The 19,355-nt window shown below is 47.8% G+C and overlaps 1 protein-coding gene across 3 annotated transcripts in view; it reads left to right on the top strand.

Annotated features, from left to right (window-relative positions):
* Nucleotides 1–14,676, top strand: part of DNAAF9 (dynein axonemal assembly factor 9) — a 154,200-nt gene extending 139,524 nt beyond the window's left edge. For 2 of the 3 annotated variants that reach the window (XM_047771506.1, XM_047771505.1), the window contains exons 34-37: nt 7,429–7,634; nt 8,749–8,853; nt 10,218–10,311; nt 11,155–14,676. In XM_047771506.1, coding sequence (XP_047627462.1) covers nt 7,429–7,634; nt 8,749–8,853; nt 10,218–10,311; nt 11,155–11,267 — 518 coding nt within the window. In that variant the 3' untranslated portion in view covers nt 11,268–14,676. The remainder of the gene's footprint in view (nt 1–7,428; nt 7,635–8,748; nt 8,854–10,217; nt 10,312–11,154) is intronic. The other variant, XM_047771507.1, reaches the window with a different exon arrangement.
* The last annotated feature ends 4,679 nt before the right edge of the window (nt 14,677–19,355 follow it).

Here is a 19,355-nt window from a genome sequence, read left to right as displayed (position 1 = left end):
TTCTTTGGAGAACTGTCTGTTTAGATCTTCTACCCACTCTTCGATGGGCTTGTTTTTTTGTTTGTTTGTTTTTTGGTATTGAGCTGCAGATGTTTATATATTTTGGAGATTAATCCCTTGTCAGTCACTTCATTTGCACATTTTCTCCCAGTGTATGGGTTGTCTTGTCTTTTGTTGTTGTTGTTGTTGTTGTTGTTGCTATTGTTGCTATTTCTTGGGCCGCTTCCTCGGCACATGGAGGTTCCCAGGCTAGGGGTCGAATCGGAGCTGCAGCCACCGGCCTACACCAGAGCCACAGCAACGCGGGATCCGAGCCACGTCTGCAACCTACACCACAGCTCACGGCAACGCCGGATCGTCAACCCACTGAGCAAGGACAGGGACCGAACCCGCAACCTCATGGTTCCTAGTCGGATTCGTTAACCACTGCGCCACGACGGGAACTCCCTGGGTTGTCTTTTCATTTTGATTAGGGTTTCCCTGGCTGTGCACAACCTTTTAATTAGGTCCCATTTGTTTATTTTTGTTTTTATTGTCATTAGAGGAGGTGCATTCTGAGAAGATATTCCAGTGATTTATGTCAGAGAGTGTTTGGCCTGTGTTTTTCTCTAATAAGAGTTTCATAGTATCCAGCTCTTATATTTAGGTCTTTAATCCATTTTGAGTTTATTTTTGTGTATGGTATTAGGGAGTGTTCTAATTTCATTCTTTTACTTATAGCCATCCAGTTTTCCCAGCACCATTTATTGAATGTACTGTCTTTACCCCATTGTATATTCTTGCCTCCTTTTGTCAGTGATTGGTTGACTGGGTTTACTTCTGGGCTTTCTATCCTGTTCTTCTGATTTATATTTCTGGTTTTGTGCCAGTACCATACTGTTTTTATGGCTGTGTCTTTGTAGTATAGTCTGAAGTCAGGGAACCTGATTCCTCCAGCTCCATTTTTCTTTCTCAGCATGGCTTTGGCTATTCTGGGTCTTTTGTGTTTCCAAACAAACGTTAAAATATTTTATTCTAGGAGTTCCCGTCGTGGCACAGTGGTTAACGAATCCAACTAGGAACCATGAGGTTGCGGGTTTGGTCCCTGCCCTTGCTCAGTGGGTTAACAATCCGGCGTTGCCGTGAGCTGTGGTATAGGTCGCAGAGGTGGCTTGGATCCCTCTTTGCTGTGGCTGTGGCATAGGCTGGCAGCAACAGTTCTGATTAGACTCCTAGCCTGGGAACCTCCATATGCCATGGGAGCAGCCCCAGAAAAGGCAAAAAGACAAAAGAAAAAAAATATTGATTCTTGCTGTCCAAGAGCATGGTATATCTTTCCATCTGTGTCATCTTTGATTTCTTTCATCAGTGTCTTATAATTTTCAGAGTACAGGTCGTTTGTCTCTTTAGGTAGGTTTATTCTTAGGTATTTTATTCTTTCTGATATGATAGTAAGTGGGATTGTTTCCCTAATTTTCTGATCTTTCATCATTAGTATATAGAAACGCAATCAATTTCTGTGTATTAATTTTGTATCCCCCAACTTTACCAAATTCATTGATGAGCTCTAACAGTTTTCTGGTAGCATCTTTAGGATTTTCTAGGTACAGTATCATGTCCTATGCAAACAGTGATAGTTTTACTTCTTCTTTTCCAATTTGGATTCCTTTTATTTATTTATTTTTTCCTTCTTTGATTTCTGTGGCTAGGACTTACAAAACTATGTTGAATAGTAGTGGCAAGAGCAGACACCCTTGGCTTGTTCCTGATCTTAGCGGGAATTCTTTCAGCTCTTCAACATTGAGAATGGTGTTAGCTGTGGGTTTGTCATATATGGCCTTTATTATGTTGAAGTAAGTTCTCTCTGTGCCCCCTTTCTGGAGGGGTTTTGTTTGGTTGGTTGGTTGCTTGCTTGCTTTTTTTGTCTTTTTAGGGCTGCAATCAATTTCTGTGTATTAATTTTGGAAGTTATCAGGCTAAAGGTTGAATCAGAGCTGTAGCTGCCAGCCTACACCACAGCCACAGCAACGCCAGATCTGAGCCATGTCTGCAGTCTACACTACAGTTCATGGCAGCCTCAGATCCTTAACTCACTGAGTGAGGCCAGGAATCGAACCCGCATCCTCATGGGTATTAGTTGGGTTTGTTACCACTGAACCACAACAGGAACTCCTTCCGGGGGGTTTTATCAGAAATATGTATTGGGTTTTGTCAAATGTTTTTTCTGCATCTATCGAGAGGATCATGTAGTTTGTATTCTTCATCTTGTTAATGTGTATCACACTGATTGTTTTATGGATATTGAAGAATCCTTGCATCCCTGGAATAAATCACACTTCATCTTGGTATACGATCCTTTTAATGTATTGCTGGGAGTTCCTGTCGTACCTCAGTGGAAATGAATCTAACTAGCATCCATGAGGACTCGGGTTCAATCCCTAGCCTTGCTCAGTGGGTTAAGGATTCTGTGTTGCCATGAGCTGTGGTGTAGGTCGTAGAGGCAGCTCAGATGTGGCATTTTAGCTGTGACATAGGCTGGTGGCTAGCCTGGGAACCTCCATGTGCCACAGGTGCAGCTCTAAAAAATGCCAAAAAAAAAAAACCATTGCTGGATTTGGTTTTCTAGTATTTTGTGGAGGATTTTTGCGTCTATGTTCATCAGTGATACTTGCCTGTAATTTTCTTTTTGGGGCGATCTTTGTCTGCTTTTGATATGAGGGTGATGGTGGCTTCATAGAATGAGAGTGTTCCTTCCTCTGCAATTTTTTGGAATAGTTTCAGAAGGATAGGCGTTAACTCTTCTCTAAATTGTTGGTAGAATTCACCAATGAAGCCATCTGGTCATGGGCTTTTGTTTGTTGGAGGTTTGTTTTTGTTTGTTTGTTTTGTCTTTTTAGGGCCACACCCAAGGCATGTGGAGGTTCCCAGGCTATGGGTTGAATCTAAGCTGTAGCTGCTGGCCTATGACACAGCCACAATAACACAGGATCCAAGCCATGTCTGTGACCTACACCACAGCACATGGCAACACCGGATCCTTAACCCACTGAGCGAAGCCAGGGGTCAAACCCACGTCTTCATGGATGCTAGTTGGGAACTCCTGAGCCATGACAGGAACTCCTGATTTCACTTTTCTTAAATTTACCAAAGGTTGATTTGTGGCCCAGAATGTGATCTATCCTAGAGAATGTTCCATGTGCACTTGAAAAAAATGTGTATTCTTCTGTTTGGGATGGAATATTCTATAAATATCTATTAAGTCCATCTGGTCTAGTGCATCCTTTAAGGCCTGTGTTTCTTTGTTGATTTTCTGTCGGATGATCTGTCCATTGCTGTAAGTGGGGTGTTAAAGTCCCCCCCTATTATTGTGTTATTGTCAATTTCTCCTTTTAAGGTTGTTAGCAGTTGCCTTATGTATTGAGATGATCCTGTATCGGATGCGTATATATTTACAATTGTTATATCTTCTTGGATTCATCCTTAATCATTATGTAGTGTCCTTCTTTGTCTCTTACAATATTCTTAAAGGTCTATTTTGATATGAGTATTGCTTACTCCAGCTTTCTTTTGATTTCCTTTTGCATGGGGATATTTTCTTTCATCCTCTCACTTTTAATTTGTATGTGTCCCTAGAACTAAAGTGGTGGGTCTCTTGAAGACAGCATATATATGAGTCTTGTTTTTGGGTTGAGACATTTGGTCCATTTAACATTTAAGGTAATTTTTTTTTTTTGGCTTTTTAGGACCACACCCACAGCGTATGGAAGTTCCTAGGCTAGAGGTCAAATTGGAGCTATAGTTGCCAGCCTACACCACAGCCACAGCAACACAGGATCCAAGCTTCGTTTGCAACCTGCACCACAGCTCATGGCAACGCCAGAATTTTATCCCACTGAGAAAGTCTAGGAATCAAACCCATATTCTCATGGATACTAGTCAGTTTCATTAACCACTGAGCCACAATGAGAACTCACGCATTTAAGGTAATTATTGATATGTATGTTCTTATTACCATTTTAGTAATTGTTTTGGATTTTATTTTGTTGACCTTTTTTCTTCCTTTCTCTTGTTCTGAATCTCTTTGAATTGCTTTTTCTTACTTGTGTGTATATCTGTTGTAGACTTTTGGTTTATGGTTACCATAAAGTTTTGATATAGGAGTCTGTATATATACAAGATAGTTTTAAGTTGTTGGTCTCTTAATTGGAAATGCATCTCCAGTATCCTGCATTTGTACCTCTTCTCACGATTTCTGGTTTTGATAGCGTATTTGCATGTGGATGATTTCCTACCTTTACTGTATGTATGCCTTTATTGGTGAGCCTTGTCATTTGTGCTATTTTTGTTTCTGGTTATGGCCTTTTCTTTTCCACCTAGAGAAGTTCCTTTAGTATTTGTTGTAAAGCTGGTTTAGTGGTGCTGAATTTGCTTAGCTTTTGCTTGCCTGTAAAGTTTTCATTTCTCCTTCAAATCTGAATGAGAGCCTTGCTGGGTAGAGTAATCTTGGTTGGAGGTTTATCCTTTCATCACTCCAAGTATATTGTGCCACTCCTTTCCGACCTGCAGAGTTTCTGCTGAAAAATCAGCTGATAAACCTTATCAGGGTTCCTTTGTATGATTTGCTTCTTTTCCCTAGCTGCTTTCAGTATTCTCTCTTTGTCTTTAATTTTGGTCAGTTTGATTAATATGTGTCTCGAGGCATTCCTCCTTGAATTTGTCTTACATGGTACTTGAGCATCCCGATTTTGAGTGAGTGATTCCTTTCCCATGTTAGGAAAGGTATTGGCTATTATCTCTTCAGATATTTTCTATGGCCCTTTCTCTCTCTCTCCTCCTTCTGGCACCTCTATATTACGGGTGTTGGTGCATTTAAAGTTGTCCCAGATTTCTGTAGATTGTCTTCATTTCTTTTTAATCTCTTTTCTCTTTTCTGTTCCACATCAGTGTTTTTCACCAGTTCTTTCTTCCACCTCACTTACTTGTTCTTCTGCCTCCTGTATTCTGCTTTTGTTTCCTTCTAGTGAATTTTTATTTCATTTGTTGTATCTTGCATCTCTGCTTGATTAACCTTTATATTTTCTATTTCTTTTTTCAACGTGTCTTGTAATTTATCAACCTTTGGGAGTTCCCATTGTGACTCAGCAGAAATGAGCCCAACTAGTATCCATGAGGATGCAGGTTCAATCCCTGGCCTCCCTTGCTCAGTGGTTAAGGATCTGGTATTGCTGTGAGTTATAGCTTAAGTCGCAGATGCGGCTCAGATCCCGAGTTGCTATAGCTGTGATGTAAGCCAGCAGCTGCAGCTCCAACTGGACCCCTAGCCAGAGCACATCCACATACCATAGGTGTGGCCCTAAAAAGCAAAAAAAAAAAGTATCAAGCTGCCTCCAGTTTACTTCTAAGATCTTGAGTCATCTTTACTATCATTAGTATAAGGTCTTTTTCATGGAGGTTGGTAATCTCCAGATGACTTAGCTGTTTTTCTGGGGTTTTTTTCTTGTTCTAGGCTTTTTTTTTCTGAGTCATAATTCTCTGCCTTTCATTTTATATAGATTTTTAGTGTGGTCTCCTTTTTGCAAACAGTAGTGTTGTAGCCTCTCTTGCTTCTGAGGTCTGCCCCCCTTGTAGCTGAAGTTGGTATGGGGGCTTGCTGCAGGCTTCGTGATGGCGAGGGACTGGTTCCTGACCATTGGTAGGTGGAACTGATTCTTATCCCTTTGGTGGGTGGGGTTTTGTCTCTGGTGTGATTAAAGGCAGCTACATGCCTGGGGGGTCTTTAGGCAGCCTGTATGCTGATTGGTGGGACTGTGTTCTTAACCCACTGAGCAAGGCCAGGCATCGAATCCGCGACCTCATGTTTCCCTGTCGGATTTGTTAACCACTCCTAGGATATCTTTTTTAGTGGTTTCCAGTCTATTTTATTGATGCTTGTTCAGCATTTGATTGTAATTTTATTGTTTCATGAGAGAAGGCAAGCCCCAGGCCTTCTACTCCTCCAGCTTTATCCCATCTTCAGTGTAGGTTTGTGTTCTTTCATTCTTGGTGTTTTCCTCAGGTTCCCACCCCTCATGGTTGCCAGGCGGTGCTTCATGTGTAGGTGTCACATCCAAACACACCATCATCCAGCTGATGAGAGGCTGGATTCCTGTGGATGTCTGTCAGTTCCTCAGCAGACTTACCTCACTGGATAATTGGATAAGGATTGAGTTGCCGTGACTTCCAGGACCCATCACCCATGGGGAATTGGTATTGGAGGAAGGGGGGATGCTGGGTGGGCAGCCAGGAGTGTCTGCTGTAGGGGCTGAGAGTTGTAAGCATGGCATCATCTGGGTTCAAACAGGAGAATTAGATGACAGAGCCTACCTAAAAGAGTCTCTCATGGTCTTTAACCTTTGGCTTCATTTCTGTTCTTGAATCTGAAACCTTGGCCCCCTCCACAAGCCCCTTGCTCAAGCCCACTTCCCTCAGGCTCCAACAGACAGCACCCCCATCTGCTTCAGAGGTCTTAATGCCTTCATCTTCCCCCTCCCCCATCCTTACCTCCTTTTCTTCTTTATTTAGACTGACTCCTTTTTTTTTTCCGTCTTTTTGCATTTTCTTGAGCTGTTCCCACGGCATATGGAGGTTCCCAGGCCAGGGATCGAATCGGAGCTGTAGCCACCAGCCTAGGCCGGAGCCACAGCAACATGGGATCCGAGCCACGTCTGCGAACCACACCACAGCTGATGGCAATGCCAGATCCTCAACCCACTAAGCAAGGCCAGGGATCGAACTTGCAACCTCATGGTTCCTAGTCGGATTCTTTAACCACTGCGCCACGAAGGGAACTCCTAGACTGACTCTTTATCCCTTTCTTGTTCAAGGTTAACCTCTCTTTGTTCTAGATCCCTTTCTCATCATGGCTTTTGAGGGAACCTGGCCCTTTTCTTGTGTCTCCAGTAAGTCCTAGCGCCTAGCTCCTTCGCCTATAATCCTGATCACATCTCTCCTGTTCCCACCCCTGTGAGCCTCCTGCAGCACTTCTACTCTTGGCCTTACTCACCTCCCTTGGCCTCTCAGGCTTCAGCTGAGACCGGCTCTACCAAAGGGGTTTTCCTTGTTTCTCCTCAACTACCTCTTCTACAGAGGTGACCCCAGCCATCCCCTCCTAATGACTGCATGGACGTCTCCCACTCAGGGCCCTATAGTCTTAGAGACAAATGCCACAGAGTCAGACTCCTTTTCTTCTTCTACCTGCAGATCTTTTGTTCCTCTTGTAGTCTCCTCCTGGGTTAATGGTGTCCACCCAGTCACTCTTTCTCCCTCTCTTCATCCTTTCTGACTTGCTTCCAGTCATGTCAGTTCTCCCTCTTACATGTCTCGTGAATCTGTCCCCAGTCAGCTGCACTATTGCAGGCTTAGCCTTATCCTTTTGGGACAGGGGCTCAGGGGCTACCTTTCTCCTTGCAGACTCCGAGAGGACCATGGAGGTCTGCCACAACACTCTGGCCAATTCCTTGAGCATCATGCCAATTTTGGAGGGACCCACGCCACCACCTGACTCCAGAAGCACACCTCAAGGCGGTAGCGGGCAGCAGGAATGCTACCTTGTGTTCATCGGCTGCTCCCTGAAGGAAGAAAGTGTCAAGGACTGGCTGCGGCAGTCAGCTAAGCAGGTGGGTTCCGAAGCCCAGACCTGGCACCATTGTGACCAGACACCTCAGGGTTGCTACCGGCCCTGAGGCAAGAGCCCCTGCACCTTCTCCCTGAGACCTCCCCACTGCTTTCCCCCTCTCTCCCCCCCACAGGCTCAGCCAGCAGTTTCAGGGACTCAGAGTGGGAGGAAAGCCGCTGGGACAGACTAGGCAACCTTGTTTTATTGCCTGCCCTGTGAGCCCAGGTCTCACAGCCATTTCCAGGTAGACTGGAGTTGACTTAACTAGGTGGCTTAACTAGCACCTAGGTAAAACCTCATCATTCCTCTTGGACCCTGGATCAGGCTGGTATTCTAAACTCACAGTGTCATCTTAGCTGAACCTAATCCAAAGGCTCTCCTGTGTTCTGAGCCCAGAATCTCCTGTACTTTGAATCTCTTTCTAGAAAGGAGAAACAACAAAGATAAGCTTAGAGACCTTTGCACAACAAGACTCGAGGCATCGACAGCAGTGAGCTCAGAGGCCCGGGAGACACATCACGTATGGGGGAGGAGGAGGCTTGCCGACACAGTCACAGGAACATCCTTAGCCAGTATGACAAAGAAAAAAATCCCGACTGGAGTTAAAATCCTCTAATGTGCTACAAGCTTTGGGTGCTTAAGCTTCTCAGCACAGTCTCAGAGGTTAAGCTTATCCTAGAACTCTGGAAATAGAGTTGACTGGGGCCTGGGTCTTCTGTAGATGTTCAGTTGGAACCTGTTTTTATACTAAGGAAGGGCTGCCTGCAGCGTGTGTCTTTCTCAGACTCCCTGGATAAACTCTTAAATGGTATTTGACTGTGGCCCCTCCAGTTGTTCCTTTGTCTGCACATCTGTCACTGATGGGGCTTAGAGCTGAGAATCTGCAAAGAGGAAGAAACATGTCTATTTGCAAAAGCATGAGTCTCTCTTCTGCCACTTGCTCCCTTGGCACACAGGACCCTGTGGTGGGAAATCGGTCTTCTAAAGGGGCAGAGAGGTGGCCAGATTTAGGAAACGAGCCCTGACAGTCCTTGTGCTTTCCCCCCTGCTGGCATCTTAGTCACATAACTGGCCCCCAGAGCCCTGAGCCCTCACCCTCCCATGTTCTCCATCAGCTCTGTTGGGACCTGACCCCTCCTTACATCTCTGCACAGAAGCCGCAGAGGAAAGCCCTGAAGACCAGGGGGATGCTGACCCAGCAGGAGATCAGGAACATCCATGTGAGTACCTGCCCCGGAGGCCGAAGTCCCCTGAGTGTCCCAAGTCTGTTCTTCCGCAACTCCATCCTTTGGGATTCCCAAGCGAGGCAGCTGTTTGTAAGGCATGCTGGAGTCCTGCTTCTCTCAGGCCACAGAGGGGAGCTGGGTAAAGAGAAGCCTCAGCCATTCTGGCCTTGGCAGCCTCGGTGAGGATGAAGGCGGGATGACCCCTGGGATGACATGGACACATGTTTAAGGGGAACCACCTGTGGAAGGAACAGGTGACGTGGACTCTGTTTTGTTACCCTGTGAGCAGCTGCAGAAGTCCTCCCATTCTTCTGGGATAGATAAACCACAGGTAAACCAGCAAGGGCCCAGGTGAAAACTACCAGGATCCAGGGAGTTCCCGTCGTGGCGCAGTGGTTAACGAATCCGACTAGGAACCATGAGGTTGCGGGTTCGGTCCCTGCCCTTGCTCAGCGGGTTAATGATCTGGCGTTGCCGTGGGCTGTGGTGTAGGTTGCAGACGCGGCTCGGATCCTGCGTTGCTGTGGCTCTGGTGTAGGCTAGTGGCTACAGCTCCGATTGGACCCCTAGCCTGGGAACCTCCATATGCCATGGGAGCGGCCCCAAAGAAATAGCAAAAAGACAAAAAAAAAAAAAAAAAAAACTACCAGGATCCAGAAGCTGCTCATGGACAGGTTGTGGAATCCTGAGCATGAGAGGCCCCTGGACAAGCCCTCTGAGACTCCGGGCTGACTCCCAGGCTCCGCCCCAATCCCCATCCCACTGAGACCTTTGCCTGATGGGTATGGGGGCAAAGACTAAAAGGGGCAGAGAGTCCAGGTCTCAGCATGAGCTGTGTTACTAGTTCCAGTAGGGATAGGGAGGCAGGACTCTGGGAGGCCAGGAGCCCCTGCTTTGGTCATGAGGGGGGCCCTTCATATCGGACTCCAGGGCTGGGCAGCTCTGGGTGTTCTGGTGAGGACACCGTGGCCACCTCAGGAGGTAGTCCTTGCAGTGTGTGTTTCTCCAGAAACAGACCTTAATCAGGAATTTGACTGCAGGTAGTTTATTTTGGAAGTGATTCTGGAAGACACTAATAGGAAAGTGGGAAAGTGAAAGGGAAGGAAAAGGTGTATTGGCAGACCAGTACCACTGTGGGCAGCTGGGGCCTAATCCCATTAGGAACTCTTAGAGTTCTTACTGAGAGATGGAGCAACCCCATCAGTCATTGTTTGACAGCTGCTGAGGAGACGGGGTCAATGCCCTGGAGGGCAAAGTGGGCTGTTTTGCGCAGGTAATAGGCTTGTTTGGTTTTGTTTTTAATGAATGAGTGAATGATAGGAAATGGTCAGATAATTCTAACACAGCTCTTCCTACAGGTGAAACGCCACCTGGATCCCCTACCTGCAGGCTACTTTTATAATGGCACCCAGTTTGTCAACTTCTTTGGTGACAAGACTGATTTTCACCCACGTATCCTTGAAATCTGGGGCAGAGAGACTGGGGGGGTGTGAAAGTCTGGCCTTAAGAGGGTGTCTGCTAGAGCCATTACAACCCAGCGCCTGACACAGGTTGGGTTCCAGGAGTACACAGCAAGCCACAGAGGCTGACTTTTCATCTTGTCCTCTTTGAGTCATTAAAATTATATTTCTCCTTCATTCAGTGATGGCTGAGGTTACTCTGAGAGTTGTAGTTTAAATGCAGCTGTGGTGACATCCTCTGGTCACCAGGGAGTTATGATTAACAAGTTGGAGCCTCGGTCTGATTATAATACTAATCTGTGAAAAGATGGATGGGGTGCTGCTGTGTGCCAGTGAACGCTGGAGGGCTCAGTTCTAAGAGCCCATGAACGGCCTTCTGCCAACCCCCATCACAGTCTTTGTAGCTGTGGTGCTGCCAGTGTGTTAAAAAAGCCTGTCGGGGAGTTCCCGTCATAGCTCAGTGATAACAAACCCAACTGGTACCCGTGAGGACGCAGGTTCAATCCCTGGCCTTGCTCAGTGGGTTATAGATCCGACTTTGCCCTGAATTGTGGTGTAGGTCACAGACATGGTTCAGATCCCAAGCTGCAGTGGCTGTGGTGTAGGCTGGCAGCTGTAGCTCCGATTCGTCCCCTAGCCTGGGAATCTCCATATGCCGTGGTACGGCCCTAAAAAGACCAAAAAACAAACCAAAAAAGGCCTGTCAGGTACCCTCTGTGCAGGCTGGACTCTTACTACTTCAGTGTTCCCTGCCTCACGTGTCCACAGATTCCTCTGATCAGGGCTGCTCCCTTGGCCCCCAGGCTCAGAGCTTTGTTCCTTAATGAGTTGCCAGTCATGGACCAGTTCATGAATGACTACGTGGAAGAAGCCAACCGGGAAATCGAGAAGTATAACCGGGAGCTGGAGCAGCAGGAATATCATGACCTCTTTGAGCAGAAGCCCTAGAGGAAGACTGCAGGGTGTCCACCCTGGAGGTGGACGTTTAGAAGCAGGATGTCTTAACCTCAGCTCTTCCAGAACCCCCTCCCAGGAGGGGCTGTCTTTGTTCTCCATGGCCTTTGTGTGCCGGCTTGAGTGCATGTTGTCTTTATTGTCTGTACAGCGCTGAAGAGCATCACCTGCACCAGTGATTTGGCAGGGGAGGGGGGTCCTCATAGAGGATGACCAGACAGGAATTGTCCTTTGTGTGCAGTCGGCAGTCCTGATAACAGTGTCTCTTGGGGGCCGTGGCAGCACTGTGTAAGGGTGGGGAGAAGCATTTGGATCACGCAGAGTAGCTGCTGTAGGGGTCAGAAAGAATGCTGGCTGCCCAAACTGTGACTATGCCTGGGGGGCCGGGCCACCACAGGCCTCAAGCCTCAGACACCGTCCCAGGAGAGCCCTCCACCCCAGTGGAGTGCCTTCCTCCCTGCTTAGGCCCTCTCTATGGAAGGCTCAGGCCCTGCTGGCCCTGGGCCCCGTCCTGAAGGGAGCAGCAGAAGCTCTGGCCAATCTCAACGCATAGAGCTAGCAGCTTGGGCTGAGGTCACTAGCTTGTTCTAAAAGGAGAAATTTTCCCTCGAGGAGTAAACTGAAGGGAAAGACTTGCTTCCCAGAAGTGTGTGACTTTTGAACTGACACAAGCAGCCCCCGTCGAGATTGGTTTTGAGCTCCCCTCATGACATCGCTCTGGTTTGCCTAAGTCAGGGATGAGAAAAACTGCTGCTCGGGCCTCACTGGCGATGCTTTGCCTCACTGTTAAGAGCAGTGTCCTACGGCTTCATAGTCTTAAGCCCAGGGTTCTTATCACTTAGAGGCATCCTTGAAAGGGGTTCAGTCTCCACCACCCTTACCTCCCCTCAGTCTTGCCAGGGAAGGCCTGGTGTTCAGGCACAACATTCAGGAAGCTCATGTTCCCAAGCGTCATTGCTGGCCCTGGACTTGTTTGGCTCCTGAGGACCAGGAATTTCAAAGAATTCCAATATCCAAGTTAGAATTCCTTCTAGTAGCTTTGTATTCAGCTGGACTCAAAAGCGGAGGGGAATTACAAGTGCATCCCATGCCTGACCTCCAGAATTAGTGTGGGGCAGAGGGAGATCACAGCACAGATGCATGGGTGATGTCTGTTAGGACTTCAGCGCCTCAGCTGCATAGATTGTAAATGCTTCCTGAATTTCACATATTTTTTGCATGCCTTAGGAAGAAGCACATAGGCAAAACCAGCAAAGTTTCTAGTAATGTTGAGGGGCTTTCGAGAAAGGGCTCTGGCAAAGAAGAGAGACAGAAAAATGATGGAGCACATGTGGTCTGTCACACAGAGGCCTGCATGCAAGTGGTAAAGCACTTGTTAAGGGCTTGTTAGTGAAATATACTTACATTAGGAACAAAAGTTGGATTTGAAGCCAGATGAACAAAACTCCAAATACCATTAAATAGGAAGTTCCCGTGTGGCACAGCAGGTTACGGATCCAGCATTGTGGCAGCTGTGGCGTAGGTCACAGCTGCAGCATGGGTTCGAAGCCCCACCCAGGAACTTCCACATGCTGCAAGGTGCGGCCAAAAAAAACACCATTGAATAAGAACTCTTGCATAAAGAAAAGCTCCTGATAAGGCCCATGTGCTCCAGTCCCAGCTCCCAAAGCTGCTGGTGACAAGGGCCCAGACTTCTTAGGCTTCACTTCTGGCTGGCCAGAGGCTGGGGTCCACAGCAGGCCTGCCTCTGCTTCAGAATCAATAACATAGATCTTAAGTGCAATTGATGAAATAAGCAATGAGTTACTGTAGCTTCCTTTAGCTGTACTGAGCTCTTTTTAAAAACTCAGACTTGAGCAGTCTTAGAAAAGGGAGAGGTGGGGTGGGGGTGGGGGTGGGGGGACCACAGGCCATCTAAAAATCTCCTAGGTGGATTGCTGTGAACATTGAAATGAAAGCTCTCCTTCTAGGAGCTCGAGCCATTTCCTGGCTGCTGCACAAGAGTTTTTAAAGAGGGGTCGGAGCCCGCCTGTCACAGCGGGTCTTAAACACTACGTGGGGCTGTACCTCGTGGTGATCTTGGTTTCTGACCATTGTCCATAGAAATGCTCTCTCACCAACTTGCCCCACTGTCCCAATTCCTCTCCCATTGAGGGGAAACTGTGATTACCTCAACTTGAAGATGAAACTGTGATTGAAAAAAGTCAAAATGTTAAGTTTCAAAGCCAAAAAGGCAAAACTGGCTGAGGCCTCCGTAGATGCTCCTCAGCCTGCTCGGGTGTGTGAAGGGCACACTGGTGAAAGGGCATTCCTTGGGGCCCACTGGCTGTGCCCTGGTGAAGAGGCACGCTAGTGGTGCATGGTGTGAGCTCTTTGAGGACTGAGGCTAGGAGGCCTCCTCCTCGCTCTGGCCCTCGTGGAACCTTCAGGGCCTCTGGTTTCTGACTGTGAAGTTTCATATCCACTTGACTCCTCGGGGCGCTCCAGATGGAGGCATGGGGTCCTAGGCTGTCTCTAGAGGAGAGGGGCCAAGATGCTGAGATTTTGACCTTCGAAGTGGATACCAGAGATCCAGCAGAGACATCAGGTTCTTAGGGACAAGCAGAAATCCTCCAGGGGCTTACATGCTTTTTGCCAACTTTCTTTTTTTAGCAGCTTCAGTTTTATATCACCCCGAGTGAGTGTGATAATGTTGAAGTCGCTGAAGTTATGGGTTATTTTACATTTTGATGTGGGATTTTTCTTTTTTTTGATTGGAAGGAGGAGGCAGAAATTGGAGAAAAGGGATCACCCCAAGGAAGGGGCCACTAGCAGGAGTGGAGTTGGCCCCACCGAGTCCTGGGGGCTCTGACCTGAGGCCTGGACACTAGGCCCTGTGGGTCACAAGAAAAAGTTCCCTCCTAAATTCTGTTAGGATTTTGAAAAATTTTTGCACAGTAATAAGCTCTGGGTTTGCTCTTTGGGCTTCTCAAAAGGGAAAAGTTAACTCAAAGATTGTAAACTATGAAGTATTCCAGCCATGTTGCTGACCTAGATGAATAGTTGTACCTCAAGTAGGTGAGAAATGGCTTCCTCATTGTCCCAGGTTGTCAAATATTAATGACAGAAGAGCTCACTTACGTGCCAAAATTCACTTTTATACTAGTTTTTCAATGCTTTAATATTTGTAACTTAAATTTTAAAACTATTTACAAACACTACTGTAACTTCAGTGAAACAATGTGTGATTGAAGCTTTTTGCTTATTATAGTATTTATTATACTACTTACTTCAGTAAATATATAAAAGTAGCCTTCAATTTATTTTTATATTATTTTCATGTTTTTACCTGCAGTCGTGTTATGTGAATTTACCTTGTTAACTGAGACGTAATGCTAAGGACCAATAAACTATCACTGAATAAGCAAGGCCTCCAGTAGTCCCTATTGCTGTGGTCCTGAAGTGTCCCTGGTGGGTGAGGAGGTGGCCACGGCTTTCCCCTAGGATGCCTCTTTGAGGCGAACTGGGACTTCCACTCCCTTCCCCAGACCCTGGACCCCTGAGCGAGCAGCCCGCACCACAACTTGGGGTGGGCACTCTCAGGGAGCCCCAGATCCCAAGGAGGGGCTCAGGGAAGCCGGCTTTGGGCATCGGGGTCTCCCGGGGCCCCAAAGATAAGCTCTCCCACCCTCATGCCCTGCCTGTGAGCCACATCCACCGCCCCCACCCTCTCTTGTCCCTCAGGGCATCCCACTGGGGTCAGCTGCTGCTCAAACCATTGCTGCACAGGCTGGTCCCTCAGTTTAATCCCAGTTGAAGCCCCTCCAGGTGGCTACCCAGTCCTGCTTAACACATGGGGGTGAGTAAGCATGAAAGGTCAATAGTTTGCCCAGGTGGCAAAGCCACTGCTCTCGCCCAGTTAGAGCTGAGCACCCCGCCTGTCTGTCCCCAGGTCGCCAGCCTTGGAACCGCATGGTCTGAGGAAGAGATCAATAGGACCCCCAGAGCTCTGGGGGCCCTGTGCAGGCCTGCCACTCACATCCCCTACCTGGGCTGGGATGAGTTGACTAGGAAGGGGCACCACCAAGAGGCAGCATCTGCAGAGACCTGCTTCCTGCCCAACTCTCAGCACTGAGGCCTCTGGTTGAGGGAAGGGCTCTACTGGGAAGATTGGGGAGCTTGCCTGAAAAGGAGGGTGCAGCTTCCCCGAGAGGGCTGGGAAGGTCATCTTGGCTTTGGATGCTCCAGAAAGTGGAACTGCTGAAAATGAGAAGTTTCTCTGAGGAGAGAAATGCTGATGTATTCATTTCTATGGTACAATCTAGAACAGTCATGCCCAAAGCAAACCTGACCATAGCCCCACTTCCAGCTCATGACAGAAGGGGAAAGAGCTGCTTGGTTGCTCTAAGAGGAGTCCAGGGTGGTTCCACCTTCAAGTTCAGCAGGACCCAGGGTGATACCAGATTCAAGTTCAGGTGGTCTCATCAGAGCCCTCTCTCCATCCTTACTGGCTTCACTGTCCCATGGCAGTAAGCTTCCTCTACGCCACCAGCAGCCCCAACACCCCTAAGGCAAGACCCAACTTCCCTCTCCAGAGGCAGCCCCAGAGTTTGAAGTCATATTCTCATCCCTAAATCAGTCGCCATGGTCAGAAGTATTCTGATTGGCATGGCCGGGCATCACTGCAGCCTTATGAGGGCCCCTCCAACAGCACTGGGGAGCCCAGTTCCCCAAGGAAGAGTTTGCACCCCGAGATCAGCATTGTACATCCCCCTGGAGGCCACTTCTGAGATTTTTCTGTTAAAATCAGATAATCTATTTGAATTAAAATTTTTTGCTTTTAGCCAGTCTTTTCTAGCACAACTGATAGCAAACACAGTGTTCTCTTAGGGCAAGGGTGACACTGTGGTGATGACTTTGAACCAAGGGAGGAAAACGTTTAACTTGAAAATGTTCTATCCACAAGATAACTGCCCCCCGCCTCCGAAGATGGAGAAAAGGCTCTCTCCTGCCTCTATACACCCAGGAATACTACTGTTCCAGAGGAGCCTGGGTGATAGTTGATACTTTTTTTCCTAAATAAAAGAAAGACTGTGTAGATTGTAATGTTACTTCACATTGGTGGGGATAAGAGGTAGACCAACTAGAGAGTTATTTTGAAGAAACAGTTGACGAGATGAAATGACTAATTAGACAAGGGTGAAGGGATGACCTTAAGGTAGAAGTGGAAAAAGCCAAAGTGGAAAAAAACCTAACATTTTGAAACAATGCCAAAATTTTGTTGTTGTTTCATTCTCCAAAAATCTGAAGAAAAATAAATTTGTTTATCCACAAAGTATTCCTGTTTTCCCCAGGCCTCTGCATTGCTAAACCAACCAGCCAAAAGAATTTGCTTTAAAAAGTTGGATCAGAGTTAACAAATAGTATGCCAAACGAATAAATGATTATAAATCTGTTAAAAAAAAAAAAAAAAGCACTAGCCAAATAAAGCAGGAATATATTTCCATTTTATCCTATCATTTTTCCCATGCTGATAAAGAAGTTTCCTTTTTTTCCTTCATAGCTTCAAATTTTTCAGAAGCTTCACATCTTGCTCTGAAATTTCATGGCTGGGTGAATGTACAAATAATAGCAAAATAAGGGTAACAGGAAAAGGAAAGATGTTTTGATAATCAAAAATTCATGGAATTTTTCTAGCTAAAGAGTGGATTTCAAGCTCTGTTTTATAGATTAAAAAAAGACCCAAAAAGACTAGAGGTCTCGCCCGAGGTTATTGCCCTGTGCCTCCCCATTAACTTTTCCTCTCTGCTTCCAGCTTCCTCTGTCTTCTGAAAGGCAGCCTGAAATGGGGCCACTGGCAGTGTCAGCCCTGAATGGTGAACTCAAGGCAGAAACTTGGGCTGCTCCTTGCCACCGGGACCAGTGAGAATGAGAGCCCTGGATGAGGCCGAGGATACAGATAAAGGCTGAGGAGGGCAGTGAGGGCCAGGAGCATGCCACCACCTGGACTCTTAGCTGGAAGGCTTCCCATGGCTGGTGATAGGGTTCGAATGAGGTGGGGCCTGGGGGTAGATGAGGGCAGGGAAGTTTAGAGCCAGCTTTGGTGGGAATGCAGATTCCTGGCCCCTTCTAGGGATGCCCTGGAGCAGGATGAGCAGAAGTAGGTTAGTGTCTACTGGCGTTTCTCTGCCAGGGGTTGCCTGGCTGAGAAGCTGAGCTGTGGAACTGGAACCCAGGTCAGAAGGCAGAGGGGCCTGACATGAAGGCAGGCAGGCAGCTCTGGAACCTTCCTGCTCAACATCCTGCTGGTCAGCTAGAATCCCTGAGCAGAGAGCCATTAGCCCCCTAGCCAGTGCTAGATTCGGACTGTGAATATGGGGGGAGGCACAGAGAGATGTCGTTCTGAGGGAAGCAGGTCCTCACTGGCCCTCCGCAGGGCTCCTTGCCTTCCCGGCTGCCCCTGTGGGATCTTTCTCTTAGAGGGGTGGATGGCAACTGGGAGAAGCCTTCATGCTCTGTTAGTTGAGCAGGAAGGGTCTTCCTCCCATCTACCCAGGGGGCCTAGAGGCGTCCCTCAGGGGAGAGGGGAGGCCAGTGGAGGCCTTGTTCCCTCCATCAGCCCCCTCCAGCATCGCTGGAGGGAAAGCAGTGGGAACAGCAGCTCTTCCCAGGAACAGCAAGGGGGTGGCACAGACACCACTGGAGAAGGACCGTGAGGGGCTGGGAATGCTGGTTGAGGCTGCCTGTGTGGGGCCACCAGAAGCCCCAAGAAACTCATAAAACCTGGGAGACTCCAGGCAAAGCTGAAAGCTGCAAGATAGGGGAAGCCATGCCTGCCGAGGATCCAAGGAAGGTGAGGGCAGCAGGACAGAGCAGATTTAGAAGCAGAAATACAAGGACTTGATTAACGTCTGAGGAGTCCAGGCAACAGGAAGGAGGCAGAGGAAATCACGAGTATCTGCTCAGCCAACCTGCGTAGCAATGGAGGATGGAGGATGAAAATGACAATCCGGGGAGTTTCAGGGCTCAAAAGTGTCCAGGAACTGCACATGGACGTGCTGGACATGTGCTCAAATTATCATGGTTTTACTGAGCACCTACTGCACCAGTGCTGCACTGGTGAAGATACGCAGCCCTGCTCTCGGGGAGACCCCAGTCTAGCCTGGGAGACAGGGCCCAGGCAGTAAAGTTAAGAATGAAGAAGCCTGTACTGCAGAGTTGGGGACCATGAGGATCTGTGCTGGAAGGACGCGGAAACTTACTTTAAGATGGTGTGACCAGGAAAGTCCTCTCAGAGCTGAAGGTTGAACTGAGCTGCGGAAAGAGCTGTGGACACGCTTTCCAGGCACCCAGATTCTCCAGGCCTGGAGGGAGGTGAGGGCCAGCTGTGTCGGAGGAACAACTGGGAGCCACTGGAGTGGACCTCCTCTGGGATGAGGTGGGAAACAGGCAGGTGCCGGGTGAACAGCATGCCCTGCCCCACACCTCTACTTCCCTGGGCCACAGCAAGGAGCTTGCTTTTATTTGTTTGCGTGTTTATATTTTTCCTAAATGCCATGAAAAGCCATTGGAGGTGGAGAATGGATAGTGGATGGAGGCAAGTCAGAAGGCCAGATGAGGAGCTCCCGTTGTAGCACAGTGGGAATGAATCCGACTAGTAACCATGAGATGTAGGTTCGATCCCTGGCCTCTATTGGTGGATCAGGGATTGGGTGTTACTGTGGCTGTGGTGTAGGCTGACAGCTGTAGCTCTGATTTGACCCCTAGCCTGAGAACTTCCATATGCTGTGAATGCAGCCCTAAAGAAAAAAAAGAAAGAAAAAAGCCAGATGATGGACCCGGCAGGTGGTGCAAGTGGGCAGAACTGAGTTCTACTTTGGATTTTTTTGTCATTTGTTTGTTTTTGCTTTTTAAGGCCATACCTGTGGCATATGGAGGTTCCTAGGCTAGGGTCACATCAGAGCTGCAGCTGCCAGCCTACACCACAGCCACAGCAACGTGGGATCTGAGCCACGTCTTCGACCTACACCGTAGATCACAGCAACGCCAGATCCTTGACCCACTGAACGAGGGCAGGGATCGAGCCTGCATCCTCATGGATAC

The sequence above is a fragment of the Phacochoerus africanus genome, chromosome 3, assembly GCF_016906955.1.
Source record: "Phacochoerus africanus isolate WHEZ1 chromosome 3, ROS_Pafr_v1, whole genome shotgun sequence".
Taxonomy (NCBI): Eukaryota; Metazoa; Chordata; class Mammalia; order Artiodactyla; family Suidae; genus Phacochoerus; species Phacochoerus africanus.
This window is presented reverse-complemented; position numbering and strand designations above follow the sequence as displayed.